Consider the following 14,437-nt stretch of genomic DNA (forward strand, 5'->3'; position numbering starts at 1 on the left):
AATTAAAGATCACATCTATGTACAGTACCATACACCTATATATCTAAAACTATACTTGCAATTCTTAAATTGCTTAGATGTCCTTTATTCGATGGAGTGAAGCACTTCTACCTTTTTGCTCCCATGGTACCTTGTGTACACCTTAACTGTGGTACTTAACCTACTGCTGTAATCCACTAGACTGTGCTCTCTTCAGAAGAAGGGATTGTGTTCACCTAACCCCTGAACTTTAGTATACTTCTTGGTACAGATCAAAATTGAGGAACGTATGTTATTAGTCATTGTGTCTCTAGCACCTAGCATAGTATCCAAAACAAAATGAATGTTACTAAATAGTTATTTATTAAATTGAGGACAAGAGATAAATACTTGCTTTATTTTTTTAAAAAGATAAAGAAAACACATTTTTGGTATCATGTAAACTTGTACCAAAGGTTTACAAATAGATTTATAAATTGAGGTGGAAAGCAAGAACTTTCCACCTTGATAATATAGGAAAGGAGAGCTTGGAGACTGAAAAATCAGGTCAACTTAGTTCTCTAGGATAGTTAATGCTAACTTGTCCCAGTGAATGAAAATCTAACCTATCGGAAGATTTCTAAGCTCTAACAATCTGCACAGCAGCAGCCCATGGACAACACAGTTAGGGCAAACTGTGATCACGTCTGTTAGCCTAAGGGTACACATCTGTCAGGAAAATTTCTGCTGTTGACTTTTCCTGCCACAGTGAAAAGTAAAGGCTTTGGAAATAGAGAAGGAAAACAGTAGAAGTATCATCTGAAGCACAAGCAAATGAAGAAAATGAACAGATAATATCTGTATCACCATATCTGCTTCAAGAAAGGCATACCAACTCCCTTCCAAAGTATGTTAGTACATCGCACCATCCTGGAAGGAACGGGAGAGAGGAAGAGGATTGGCTGGCTGAAGTCACATCTTGGGGAAGCTGGCCAGGTTGGCAATGCCACAGGCGTTGTTCTTATTCCGGGCCAGGAGAACATATCCTTTGTTTCCCCAGTTTTCTCCCCAGCTGTAGGATCAATCAAGAGAAATCCTTAGTATTTTTCAGTTTGTTTATTTATTAAAACATTTACTGAGTATTGTGCTAAGGATTGGTGTTATACAAAAATGAATAATATGGTTCTTACCTTAAAATAATTTTTAGTTAAATGGAGAGAAGGCATAATGCTGTAGGTCTCAAAGGTGGGAGAGACTGCTTCTGGTCAAGGAGATCAGAAAAGGCTTAAAGCAAGAGGTAGCATTTGAGCTGAGCTTGAAGACTGGACAGAATTTGGATATGTGGATATAAGATAGGTAGAGGGATGTGAAATGAGCAAGAGAGGTAGGAGAAAGCATGGGACATGTGGTAGGAGCACGTGTGCTGAAAAATAGGGTATATGACAGAGTGGAAGGGGAGATATGCACAGTCAGGTAGATTGAGGAAGGACGAATTTTGTTACTGCCAGAATGAAGAGCTTTACTTTTACACTATAGCCTACCATTGGGGAGAAACCATTGAAAGTTTTTGAGTGGTGAAGCTGGTTTGGAGAAGATTAATCTTGAAAAGATGAGTATAGAGCATAACAAAGAGGCAAAGAAGCTGACACTAGTGATCTTGATTTGGGAGTCAACCTCATACGAGAGACAGATGAAGCTAATAGTATGGATGAGATTGCTAAGGAGATGAGTGGAAAAAGAAAGGAGGGAAACGGACTTTGGCCCAGTGGTTAGGGCGTCCGTCTACCATATGGGAGGTCCGCGGTTCAAACCCCGGGCCTCCTTGATCCGTGTGGAGCTGGCCATGCGCAGCGCTCATGCGCGCAAGGAGTGCTGTGCCACGCAAGGGTGTCCCCCGCGTGGGGGAGCCCCACGCGCAAGGAGTGTGCCAGTGAGGAAAGCCGCCCAGCATGAAAAGAAAGAGCAGCCTGCCCAGGAATGGCGCCGCCCACACTTCCTGTGCCGCTGACGACAACAGAAGCGGACAAAGAAACAAGACGCAGCAAATAGACACCAAGAACAGACAACCAGGGGAGGGGGAGGAATTAAATAAATAAATAAATCTTTAAAAAAAAAAAAAAAAAAAGAAAGAAAGAATGGAGAGAGAGAAAGAGAAGGAGAGAAGGAAGAAAAAGCAAGAGAGGAAAAAAAAGAGAGATAATGGTCTCTATATCTTCCTAAATTGTTTTTGAGTTTTCTGTTCTTTATTCCCAATCAGCAATTTCTCCAACTATCTAATACATTTACTTAAGATCTGTACCCTATCCCTTTTTCCCCGTTATCTGGGAGCCCCCAGTGATCTTGACCCTGCCTCTGTGTAGCCCTTCTACCTCCCAGCTCTCTTGGATATTGCCTCCACTCCTGGCACCTGATCAAGAGAGAAGAGGCTAAATGGGGTTGTGAGTAGATAAAGCGAGGAGACAGGACAGAAGTGAGTTGGGACCGATATAAAAAATTGTGAAGCAAATCCCAGCCTCACATTCTCTCCTGCAGGCAGCAGCTCAACTTGATTACATCACTGCATTACCCTGTGAACTCCCCAAAGTTTAGGACATGTGAGGGCATCAAGGACAGAAATTTAATTAGTGTTGCTGCCAGGCTGGTGTTAACCAACAAGGAAATGAAAAGTGTCATTCTCATAAATGTGGCCCTCATGAAGTCAGAAGGAGCTAACAAAGGATGGGGAGTGAATGTTTTATTTGTTCATAACAGGGAAGGAAACCTTAATTTTTTTGTTCATATCTTATTTATAAAACGTGTTTCCCTTCACAGACTTCACAATCTTTTGTAGGTTCTTATATATATATATATATATATATATATATATATATATATATATATATATATATCTCCTAAGTGTATCTAGAAGGGGGAAAGCTGCACAAAGAGATATTAAACCTTTACATTTTGCCCCTGCTGCTCCCAGAGACTGACAACATGGAATCCCCTAAGAAATTGATCCCATTAGAGAAAAAAGAAAGAAAAATAATAATTCCAGAGCTGCTTCTGGTTCTTTGTGTTTCTATGTTATGGTTAGTTAGGTCTTCTCTCTTATTGGGCTGTGAGGTCACTATAGGCAGACATCCTACTCATTCATAAGTGTATGTGGCTAAAAACCTAGTAAAAGTAATTTGTACACGGAGCAGCTGCCCAACACATACTTTGAGTGCTATTATCTGGCCATTAAATGTTAGACTTAGAATTAATGGTCTCTGATTGGGAAGGTGGAGGTGAGGTAGAGAGTTAAAAAGGTGAGTGACTGAGTAACAAAAGTAGAGTTCCCATCATTACCTGTTTTTAATTATCCAGTGCTTGTTTCCCTTCTGGATCCCATATCCCACTGCCAAAAGTGCATGGTTCAGATTATCGCTATTGCAGCTTTCATCGTAATACACACCTAGGAAACAAAGTGTCAAGGTGAAGCTCCCTTCAATTCCACATTGCCCTAAGGGGTCTGGCAGTCTTGCAGACCCTCTCGACTTCCTGTCTCACTCAGAAAGGGTGAAGATAGAGATGCTCTGAACTGTAGTGACTGTTAGCTTCTCTCTGGCAGACTCAGTCTAACTGTGAAATATAAGTTCTGGAATTGCTCAGTGCCCGTCAAGAAGCCCACATTGTAGGAGACAGCTGACTGTGCTCTTTGGGAACAGCTCCTTACCTTTGCTGTAAAACTGGAAGGAGGTCAGGCTTGCATCGATGGCCACAGAGACGGGTCCCACTCGGGCCACTGCCCTCTTTAGGGCTTTCTCATTCCCCTCAGGTATCTCCTTGTACCCTCTGCATTTAGCTGCCTTGCCTGTTGGGTTGTACATACAATTTTCATCCTAGAAGAAACAAGGTAGAAGTAGGACTAGGACAAAGCAGTAGGCAACGAGTTGGTGAGTGAGAATTCTACCAAAGTCTTAAGTGATGTCAGTGAGAGGTGTCTTCTAGCTTTGAACTAACAGAGGCAGCGGACAAGAGTCTCTATTTCTTCCTCACAATTGTAGAAAACTTAAAAAAAAAAAAAAGTATGAAAAATGGATCCCTAACTTCCATGATACACAAAAATTAATTCCAGTGGTTTAAAGACATAAATGTGGAAGAAAAAAAAAAATTTTTTTTTTTTTTAAAGAGAGAATAGTTTTATTACTTCAGGGTAGGGAAAGATTTCTGAAATAGGATTTTTTAAAAAGTACAAATCATCTTCAGGCTATGTAGCATTTGTGAGTGTTGGAATTTGTACCATCGGTTTTGCGGGGAGGAGGTCGAGGCTGAGGCCCAGTTAGAAGGAGGACCTGGTCCTCTCCACCCATACAGGTGGAGCTAGGTGAGGCAGAATTTTGGCTGTACCCCTGTGCTCTCATCAGAGACAGATATAAAAACACATAGAATGACAATAAAGCAGATTAATAAAGAATTTAGCAATTTAGTCTGTGTTTTGTAGGTCTAGTTGGCAACGATGTATTTTATTGGCAAACCACAATTATGGAATCTAATGACAGCCCATGTCAAGTGTTATATAATTTGTGGTAATTAATTTTGCCAAAGACTACCCCTTCAAAAACGCTAAGGTTGCATCTACAAAAAGGATACATCATCTGAATATTAAGAGTAATGGAAGCATTTGATCACAGCGGTCCTCTGCTCTAATTTCTCAAAATCCCTTTATTCCCTGTTATAGGATCCAAATCCCTGATGTCTCCTGGCACCAGAGATTGCACAGATCTACAAATAACACAGAATGTCTTGTGGATGGACTTAGAAGGATGTCATGCCATCCTGCTACTCTGTGTGGCATTTATGGCCTTCACTGTACTTGCCATAGCTTAGTTTTGTTTTCACAACCTTCCCCAAAAATGCTGATTTCATCTGTGTGGCCCACTGAAATGTACTGCACAGGTTCTTGGTAAATGTTGCATAAAAACTTAATGAATATAAGCCTGCTAGGGAATTACTAACTTAACTAGTGGTATGAACTTGAGTATGCTGTTTTATCTCCTTAAGCATCAAATTGCTCATTTATAAAATAAGACTATGGTTACCTTACAGGGCTGTTTCAAGGATGAAATGAAAAAATGTAGTAAAGACATGGTTTAGCACACAGTAACCATCATTTTTTATTACTTAAACCTTATCACCTTGCTCTTAAGACTCCTGTTACAAAGGCCTCATATATTACCTATCAGCCCCAGGTATATAACAGCCCTCAGATTATATTCCTTTTAGAGAAGAAAGATGTAATCTAAGAAGGATCTCATAGGAGAAAGGTGATCCTTCATCTCTAAAATATACAGTAAATATGAAGCAATTGGTTTTTCTTTCATTTTACAGGGTTAATCTATTCTCCATTTGTATTGTCCAGGGTCAGATAGAAGCCATGGTATCCTACGCTCCCAAAGGTCTCCCAGACTGTGGGAATCTTCTTGGCCTTCTATGGGAAATTAACCCATCAAGAAAGCAGGGAAAAGTAATGGAAAGCAAGATTTCCGGAATTATTTCCAATACAAAAAGACCATGCTGCACTGGCACAGCAAGATGACGCAACAAAAAAAGTCACAGGAGAGAGACAATAAGAGACACAGCAGACCAGGGGGGCAGAGGTGGTACAAGAGTACCTCTCTCCCACTCTGGAAGGTCCGAGGATTGGTTCCTGGTGCCGCCTAAGGAGAAGACAAGCAGACACAGAAGAATGCACAGCGATGGACACAAAAAGCAGACAATGGGGGTGGGGGGTGGGGGGGGAAGGAATAAATAAATCTTAAAAAAAAAAAAAAAAAGCCTAGCTGGGAAGGAGGAGCCATCCCAGTGCCATAAACCCGTGTGGGGCGGTCTTACCTGTCCCACATATGGGTAGGCATCTTCAGAGTCAATGCCCCGGTTCTTCTGAACATACTGGAAGGCATTGGTCATGTAACCCCCTCCACAACCATCATTCTCAGACACACAATCCACCAGGTTCTGGGGACTCAGATTTAAGAGTTTGCCTGTTTTCTTCTTGAGCTGGCCTTCCAGGGCACCCACAGAGCTAAATGCCCAACAGGAACCACACTGACCCTGAGGGGCATATGGAGAAATTATCAGTCATTGCTGTTCACACTTTCTGCATCCTGCCTCTACCTGCCTGGTGAAATTCCACGTGTCTTATAAACTCCAGCACAGATGTCACCTTTATTGTAAAGTCTTCCTATTCCCTTCATTTAGCATATATGCATTGCTTTATTGCTATTAATAATTGTTGTTACTCTCGTTATTCTTAGCAACAGTTAAGGCAGAACAGAGCAGAGTACTGGCCTTGGAGTTAGTTCACCTGGGTTCTAATCCTGGCTTTGCTACCAACTAGCTATGTGACCTTGGGCAAGTTACTTAACCTCTCTGCGCCTCAGTTTCCTCTCTGTAAAATGTATATAATAATAATATACTTAATGGGATTGTTAGGAAGATTAAAAGATTAAATTCATGTAAAGGACTTAGAAGTTACTGGCACTTAATAATCTTTCAGAAAGTGCGAGCTATTCATTTTTTTGGCTAGACTATAGTTTTCTGTTTTTTTTATTTGTCAAGACTGAGAATTTCTTGAGGACACAGGTTATGTCTTTGACGTCTTAAATCTCTACTGCCCAATACTGTACCAGGTAAGTTCTTAAAATAAAAAAAAAGTTGTTGAATGAATGTTAAATCAACTGTTCACCTTATTGATAAAATCCAGGGTTGTTAAGGCTCTGGGAATATTGGCATTCTCATGCTGGTAAGAGTATAGGATTGTAAAATCTTTTTTGAAAGGGATTTTCTGTGACCTAGTAATTTCAATTTTAAGATTTTGCATAACTACATGTACAAAAAAAATATAAACAAGGATGCTTACTGCAACACTATTTGTGATAATGAAAAACCAGAAACAACCTAAAGACAAAAATAGGTGATGAGTTAAATAACAGAATAGTATATATTTTCTCAGCATAGGTAGAGTTCATTTTTTACCTCCTCTTCCTGGTCCTTTCCTACCTCAAGAACAAAGCAGCAGAAAAAGATAAAGGCCATGTCGGGTTACACACTCATACTCAGAAGAACGGAGAATACCTGGTTTTTGACAGGGGTAACATATCCTTTCTTTCGATAGTCGATGGAGTCTGGGGTTCTTCCTTCCCAGTCTGGGACATAGAGAGTATCATTACTGCGGGAACGAGAGAGGGGCACTTTCAGTCCAGTCATCTTCTGAACCACTTCCTCACTGGTCTGGGATGAAGAAAGAGGACAGGCATAAGCAGGGAACTACGGAAGCAGAGCAGGTGGGTCAGGAGCTGAGGCTCAACTCACCATGTCCCCCAAGTGGTTCATGGCCAGTTCATAGGTGTGGACACCGAGAGAGGCCTCAAGGTTGTGGATGGAAATAAACTTCAGGTTTTTTTCCCAAATTAGACGCCGAGAGATTTCATCCACCTAAACAGAGCATAGTTAGTACTGGTATAGACTGTGTCCATGTGCAAAGTTATCTATGTAATACTGTTGGAGGTTTTTAGAAGTGATGAAATGTGAAAATCATGGCAACTTTACATTCTAGTTGAGGAACTGAGCCTGGGATTATTAAGAGCATGCAAAAAGAAATATGTAAAAAAATATAAATAGAATTAAAAGCTCTGGGGATATGAGTAGAAAAATTGCATATAGATTAAGATTAGTTGCATTAATTGAGGTATCCCAAAAGAGAAATATGACAGTTATAAAGAAAAAGAATGGGACTTGATGGAGGGTAAGTTGAGGTATAGAAATGAAAGATGTATGTTAAGAGTTAGGCAACAGGGGCAGGGTTGCTTGGTTGGAGTGGCTGAAGTATTTGGATTGAAGAATGGAATCTGAAAGCTCATAAAGGATTAGAGAAGTTTCAGGTCCCAGCCCTCTTGCCATGCTTCCCACTCTTTCCCCAGACACCTTGCTGTTATACTCCTTCCTGTGGGTCTTCTTCCATAGCTCCCACTGGGTGTCCAGTGTCTCCTCAGGGTACAAAGCAAAGCTCGCCATGGGCAGCAGCAGTAGAACCTTGAGCCCCCACATCCTGGGAGAAGGGGATAATTAGGGACACTTCCATTTGGCAAAGTGTTCACAGCCTGGCTTGGGATGAGGAAATAGAGTCATACTCCCAGATGGGTGTTGACTTTTTGGGAGTCATGGACTCCTTTGAAAAACCAGTAAAAAGCTGTAGTCCCTCTCACCAGAAAAATGCATGCACACACAATAATCCTAAGGGGTACATGAACCTGAAGTTAATAACCCCTTCCTCTGGACCATGAGGCTCTATGAGGCAAAGTGGGAGGAAGATTAGAGAATACAAAAAGATTTTCAGCTAACTTTTGCTTCCTGATAATTTTTGCAAGGCATGCTTTTCCTAGACTAAATTCTGAATTTGTTAGGCTCTATGAGGAAAGTAGACAGAGAATTGAGGATGATTTTTATTATGATAAAACAGAATAATCAGAGTGACCTGAGTATGGAAGAGATGCTGGCACATCTGTTTCCAAGTATATTTTAATCAATATACACAAACAAAATGGCACAGACAACCAAAAGCAGGGTAGATGGACAATCAAGAGGCTGAACACCCACCTTGTCTTCTTCAGTGTCCCCAAAAGGCTTGGAGGAGTCAGACAGGGTAAAGGCAAAGTGGGAGGAAGATTAGAGAATACAAAAAGATTTTCAGCTAACTTTTGCTTCCTGATAATTTTTGCAAGGCATGCTTTTCCTAGACTAAATTCTGAATTTGTTAGGTTACTTCTCAGGATCTCACCAGCAGAGGTCAAGAGGAGAGTTGACAGGGTTTCCTGTTCTCTAACTATGAGGCAGTTGTTTATTGTTTCCTCAATCTCTTTATAGGTTTCTTCCTCCTTTCTTTACTTTCCAACCCCCTCCTTAGGCAGGAAACTATCCTAATCTCAACCAGCTGCTGTTTGTAGGAAGTTTTTCTTGGTTCCCGTCCCACCCCCCCACCCCCCACTCCCCCCCCCCCCCCCCCCGCAACAACAAAAAATCCATGTGGCTGCCTCACAGGACAAAAAGCCTCAAAACTAAGGTTTCTTAGAAGTATTTAAGATGGAAAAACAATGTTCTACGATCACTAAATTCGGTGTTCAGAAGTTTACTCCAGGCTTACTCATTTCTTGCAGTGGTTTGCTTAATCGCATATCCTCTATTTTAAGAACAACTTGGAATCTGTAGCAAGTTTTCCAGCATACATAATTTCTGTATTTAAGGCCCATTTTCGCGTAATCTTTGCAAATTGGCTTAGTTCAACCAGATATTTAATAGCTATTTAGGGGCTTTGAGATGTCACAAGGAGCAGGAAGAACTGAGCCACCACCTCCTTACAATACCCCTCCCTCCACACGTTCTCTTTTGGTTCCTTTTGGCCAAAAGGAGAAAACTGTACAGAGGCCACTCTTGAGAGATGGGTAAAGAATTCCCTATATCCTTGGCTCTTAACATCCATTCATACATACACACAAATCATAGGATCCTAAAGGTTTCCAGGCAGATTTTATTTGGCCAGGAAATGACCTTGAATGGCAACTATTTTCATCCACAGAGCATACTTAGTTCATTCTGATCCCCAAGTCAAACTACTCCTTAATACTCCTAAAATGGAGAACTAGCAAGAATGAAAAGCTAAAAGATTTGGGAAGTTGAAAATGTTACCTGCTAATGGGGATCTGTTCCCTGGGCTGGTTTCGGCAGCAAAGTGTGAGTAAGGGCGGATAACGAGGGGCGCTAGATTTATTTCATCAGGATTGCGGAAGTCAGCTTCAGCAGTCAGCTGGAAAATTTGGGTAGGAGAGGGAGGCGGGATAGAAATGCCGAGAGAAGGGGGGTTTGCAAGGAGGGAAGGAGTGGATTTGCATATGGGTGGAGCCAGCTTCACAGACACATTACTCAAGTTAGGGCTTACCTCTCCTTGGAGGGTAAATGTTAGGACACAGCCCTGCTGTCCCCCATCTTTCTTCTCTTTAATATTCTGTATCCTATATATAACATATTGGGGAATTACTTCTTTTCCTACTTTCATCCTGTTATTTGGGGAATTACTTATTTTCCTACTTTCTTCCTGTTATTGCCCACTTCCCCAACTTTGAAACCTCAGTTTTCAAATTTGTGTTTGACCCTCACCTTAGGGATGAAGGAATAAACACAAAAAGTTGGAAAAGAGTAATGTAAGGGAAGCCATAGGCTCTAAAATCATTTGTATTTTATAAGATTGTTGGTTAAAAGTTGTCATTGCTTCCAGGCAGACTAGACTAGCTTTCCCAGCCCAATGTGGTTTTGCTGAGGGAAGTGCAGATGAAATTCATTCTAAAAGTAACCAAAAACAGCATTCCTGGTTATTCATAACAGCACTTGAATCAATGCCATAAGCACTGACGGACAAACATGTGACTTTATTGTTGAAACTCTCAGATCGTGGGATGCCTGATGAACAGTATCTGCCTCAACTATTAAAACCCCCGATCCAGGTACAGTCACATGAGCTTCCCAAAATGCTTCCCCAGCATCCAGGCATGTGACAGATCATAAGAGTCTAGCTCAGTCCCCGAGCCACACCCCCAAAGCCTATTTTCTTCCACAAAGAGATGTGGGGGAGGAAGAAAACAGAGTCCTGGGAATAGAAAAGATAATATACTGGGATCTAGATATGACTTCTAGTTCAGCTGGATATTACACACAAACCCTCAAGAATACAGCTTAATGCCTATGGCCTTTTTAAGATTTGATAACCACATGATCCTAAAGGGAAACCAGGTCCAGACTTGAACAGTTTAAATTCCCCATCTCTAACTCCTTTTAATCTAGAAAAGGACATCCTAGGGGAAGGCATCCAGATGTGCCCTAGTGGTCTCGACTAAGTTCTTGGGCAATCCCCCTGTTGGTCAGAAAGTCCCTGCTAACTTTACTCAGATGTGTCAGGATCAGGAGGACAACTGCCAGGGAGGGGTGCTGAGTGATCAGAATCCTGTGATTTCTGATTCCTGAAATTACAGACTCATACTGGGCTTTATTTTTGTATGTTTTGAGCTCAAGCTATGGATTTGTCTAGTTGTGAGTGCTGTTTAGAATGATAAAGTCGCAATCAAGATCACACAACACAAGAAATTTTACAAAAGGAAGAAATATTTTGTTTTAAAATCTTTGCTACAAGTCATTATTTTGCCACTGTAAGGCTTAGCACAGATGCCAGCACTACAGAAATGGCCAAGAAAAAAACAAAACAATCAAAAATAAAACCCTGAAGGAAAAGCAGAAACAAAATCCCCAGAGCATTTTCTCCCTACCCTCCCTTTCCCCCAAAGCCCTATAATAACTGTACAATATTAAAGTCCTGATCACATTTAAAAACAGTTGATTATTAAAAAACAAGAATTCCATTGGAAACTCAACTTTTTGGTTTCTTAAATTGTGATATAAATATATATGTATATTGTGTGTGTGCACATAGAATAAAAAAATAAAGTGTCTCCTTTATCACTCCACCACCTGGCACCACAGTGGAGACAACAAGGAGGGGACTCAGTAAATGACATTCCCTCAACCTCTTCAAGGCCATCTGTGTTCTTCAGTCCCCTAAGGCTACATTTAATACGTCTTCTCCTTATAATTTTAGTCTTGCATTTAGATACTGGCTGGAGCCAATTAAAAAAAAAAAAAAAGGATGATACACATGATATTACCTGAGGAAGGTAAAAGGTGAGAGCAGTGACGTGCATCTGAATTTATATGGCTATAATTACTAAGTGACCTGTTGGAGTGGGAGTACAGGCCCATCGATCGCATGGAATTACTACACCTGCACTCTAAAGCAACTCCCAATCTCAAAATTGGAGGCGGGGCAAAGAGAAAAGAGCTATAGGCCCAGGAAAGACCTAACTCCAGGTTTCTTGCCAGACTGGACACTTTAAGGATGGGATGAAAGAGGCTACTTTGCAAGAGGGCTTGGTATTTGGTTTACACCCAGTAGTGAGGATTTTCACTGGGATGGCTAATCCAAGAAGTTGAGTTTCCATGCAGAAATAACCTCTACAGAACACACAACATATGTGATTCTGACATAAAAATGCAGCATTATCCTTATGACCAAGTCTGGGGTTTTATAAAGAATTTATCTTGCCAGCCTGTTTCTGTAATATTTACAGATCTTCCATATAAGGTGACAGCACCAAAAGCAGGAATGACCAGCCTTAACACTAAATATGTTCAATGAGAGACAAACCATACCAACAGAATACTTCAGAAGACATTTGCTCACAGTTGCATATTGGCTGGGCATAGATATAAGTGCAGCAAAGTCATTTATTTTAAATACTCTTTGGCTGCAATACTAAGTGGAAAACACCTGGAAGATTTAACTCCTTAGGACTCTTTGAAAAACACAGAAAAACAAAGATAAAATCTGGGACAAATTTTGCATAACTCCCTAACAGGGAGAAAGAAGAACATTCCCTTCCCCACCCTCCTCTCTCAATCACTCACTCAGAAATTTCTTTCCAGAAGAACTGAACACAAGCAGCCAAAAGAGCTTATGCTCACTTCCTAAAGCCCCATATATACCTATCATGTTTCAAATATCAGGAAATTTCTACTCTCTTCCACCCTATTCAGAATTTCTTTCCAAAAGCAAGCCATGGCATCCAAAGCATATAATGGATATCAGGTTTCGCTAACCTGTCCCTTGACTAGCACAAACCATCTCTGCACAAAATTCTGGTTAGGAGACATAAGGAAAGGCATTCTTAACACCTCACCCAGCCTCAATTTTTCAAAGAGTCCCAAAAGCTTTGGGGATTCATTCCATTGCTTCTATAAATGTTATCTCCAAGAGGCAGGAGGGCACGGGGAAGGTCAGAAGGGAAAGAAGGTATATGTTAGGGGTGAGGGAAAGGAAGGGAGAGGAACTTTTATTCTGTTTACAGAAAAATTTGCTTTTTAAAAACAAATGGTAATTTTTCCCCCCACCCCCTTATCCTCACCCCAAAAGTTCTATTCTGAAAAGGGGGGAAACATAGTTAAGTCAGGAAATTCTTCATTGTTGTAGCTGTTGCTCTGGTCTCCCAGCATGGACAGCATCTCCTATGGAGAGAAAAAAAGTTTGGGTTACACATCTGACCCCTTAGGTTTACCAAGGTACCCCCCAATGTTTTTTATTCCCTCTGCAACATTCTGACTCCTTTAACTCACAAAGATGTTTTTCCTAGTCCTTTCTGTGTCCTTCTCCTATAATTCCTCATTTTTCTTCTTTTCTAGCGTCAGTATTTTGAAAGGGAAAAAAGTCTGCTTGCCACGTCTCAAATAACCTCCCATAGCATCATAAGGAGTATCTCTATCCTATTTGTTATCCCCCAAAACCTGTTAAATCTTCTTTCATTATGTGCTGTAAACTAGCTTCACTTGTCCTGCTTAAGATTACTTCATCCATTCTTGCATCCCCTCAGGACTTATATAAAATAAACCTTTATAGCTGTAATCAATATATTTTATTTCCAGTACTTTTTTGTATAGATCCTGACAATTTTATACTGAGCTACTGAAAAGTAGGGATGTGGCTCTATGAAAAGGCTAAAATAACTTTAACATCTTTGGATGAGGCTTGATTCAAATCACTACCTTTGTCTGGTCTGGTTAAAGGCCAGAAACACTAAGTTCACACTAAGTTCACTATCTTTCCAATTAGTGACATTCCTCTCTACATATCCCTTCTCTATCATTGTAGCCTCCTTCCAACCCAAACACCTCAATCTCTATATGCTTCCTTCTGTCTTGCCTCCCTTACCCTTTCACTCCCAGTTTCTGATATTCTGAAGTTCTTTTCACCCTCTCACCTGGAACACCTCAGGCTGGCCTGGTTGTGGTGCTGATGGCTGCTGGACATGTTGCTCACTAGAACTCGAACGATGATGAGGCTGTTGGCCCTGCCACTGTGGCCAGACACTCACACCCTCTGCTGTCCGTGTCTGGAACTGTCCTGCAGTCTGTCCAGTTTCAGGAGCTAGAAATAACAGCATGGAAGAATAAATAACTTCAATCTACTAACTGTACTGGAGAGGCGAAACTAGCACATCACTATACACAAGCCATTAATTTTACCTAGGGTAACTTTTGTCCTTCTCTCTGCTAATCAAAGCCTCTTCTATTTCAAAACTCTGGTCCAAATTAACTTTTCTTTTCTAGGTATCCTTTCCAAAAAATGCTTTGCTCATTTATATTAAACCTGTACCCAATTAAATTTATTGTAACTTATAGGCTTTTTGACATCTGTGTGGAGGTCTTTTCATGTGGGTTAGTTTTTTGTTTGTTTTTTTAGATTAAATTTAGATTAAATTTATTAATTTATTTCTACCCCATCATTGTTTGCACTTGCTGTGTGCTGTGTGTCTTTAGGAAGCACCAGAAATTGAACCCAGGACCTCCAATGTGGGAGGGAGGG

At 40.8% G+C, this 14,437-nt stretch overlaps 2 protein-coding genes across 12 annotated transcripts in view; both read right to left on the reverse strand.

The window, feature by feature from the left end:
* Positions 1 to 348: 348 nt before the first annotated feature.
* Positions 349 to 9,799, reverse strand: CTSK (cathepsin K). Of its 2 annotated transcripts, none has more exons than XM_004461593.5 (8): positions 9,664 to 9,799; positions 7,906 to 8,029; positions 7,294 to 7,416; positions 7,057 to 7,212; positions 5,815 to 6,033; positions 3,656 to 3,821; positions 3,289 to 3,394; positions 349 to 1,030 (listed from the first exon to the last, which is right to left on the reverse strand). In XM_004461593.5, the coding sequence occupies exons 2-8, from the start codon at positions 8,026 to 8,028 to the stop codon at positions 931 to 933; spliced, it is 993 nt and encodes a 330-aa protein (XP_004461650.1). In that variant the 5' UTR covers position 8,029; positions 9,664 to 9,799; the 3' UTR covers positions 349 to 930. The 2 variants fall into 2 exon arrangements, with proteins under 2 accessions (XP_004461650.1, XP_058131307.1); XM_058275324.1 differs by lacking the exon at positions 9,664 to 9,799 and adding an exon at positions 8,578 to 8,599.
* Positions 9,800 to 11,112: 1,313 nt separating this feature from the next.
* The window catches only part of ARNT (aryl hydrocarbon receptor nuclear translocator), a 179,209-nt gene continuing 175,884 nt past the window's right edge, over positions 11,113 to 14,437 (reverse strand). For all 10 annotated transcript variants that reach the window (XM_071207422.1, XM_071207417.1, XM_071207416.1 and 7 more), the window contains 2 exons: positions 13,833 to 13,999; positions 11,113 to 13,083 (listed from right to left, as the gene is read on the reverse strand). In XM_071207422.1, coding sequence (XP_071063523.1) covers positions 12,994 to 13,083; positions 13,833 to 13,999 — 257 coding nt within the window. In that variant the 3' untranslated portion in view covers positions 11,113 to 12,993. The remainder of the gene's footprint in view (positions 13,084 to 13,832; positions 14,000 to 14,437) is intronic.

This window comes from Dasypus novemcinctus, chromosome 13, assembly GCF_030445035.2.
Source record: "Dasypus novemcinctus isolate mDasNov1 chromosome 13, mDasNov1.1.hap2, whole genome shotgun sequence".
NCBI lineage: Eukaryota > Metazoa > Chordata > Mammalia > Cingulata > Dasypodidae > Dasypus > Dasypus novemcinctus.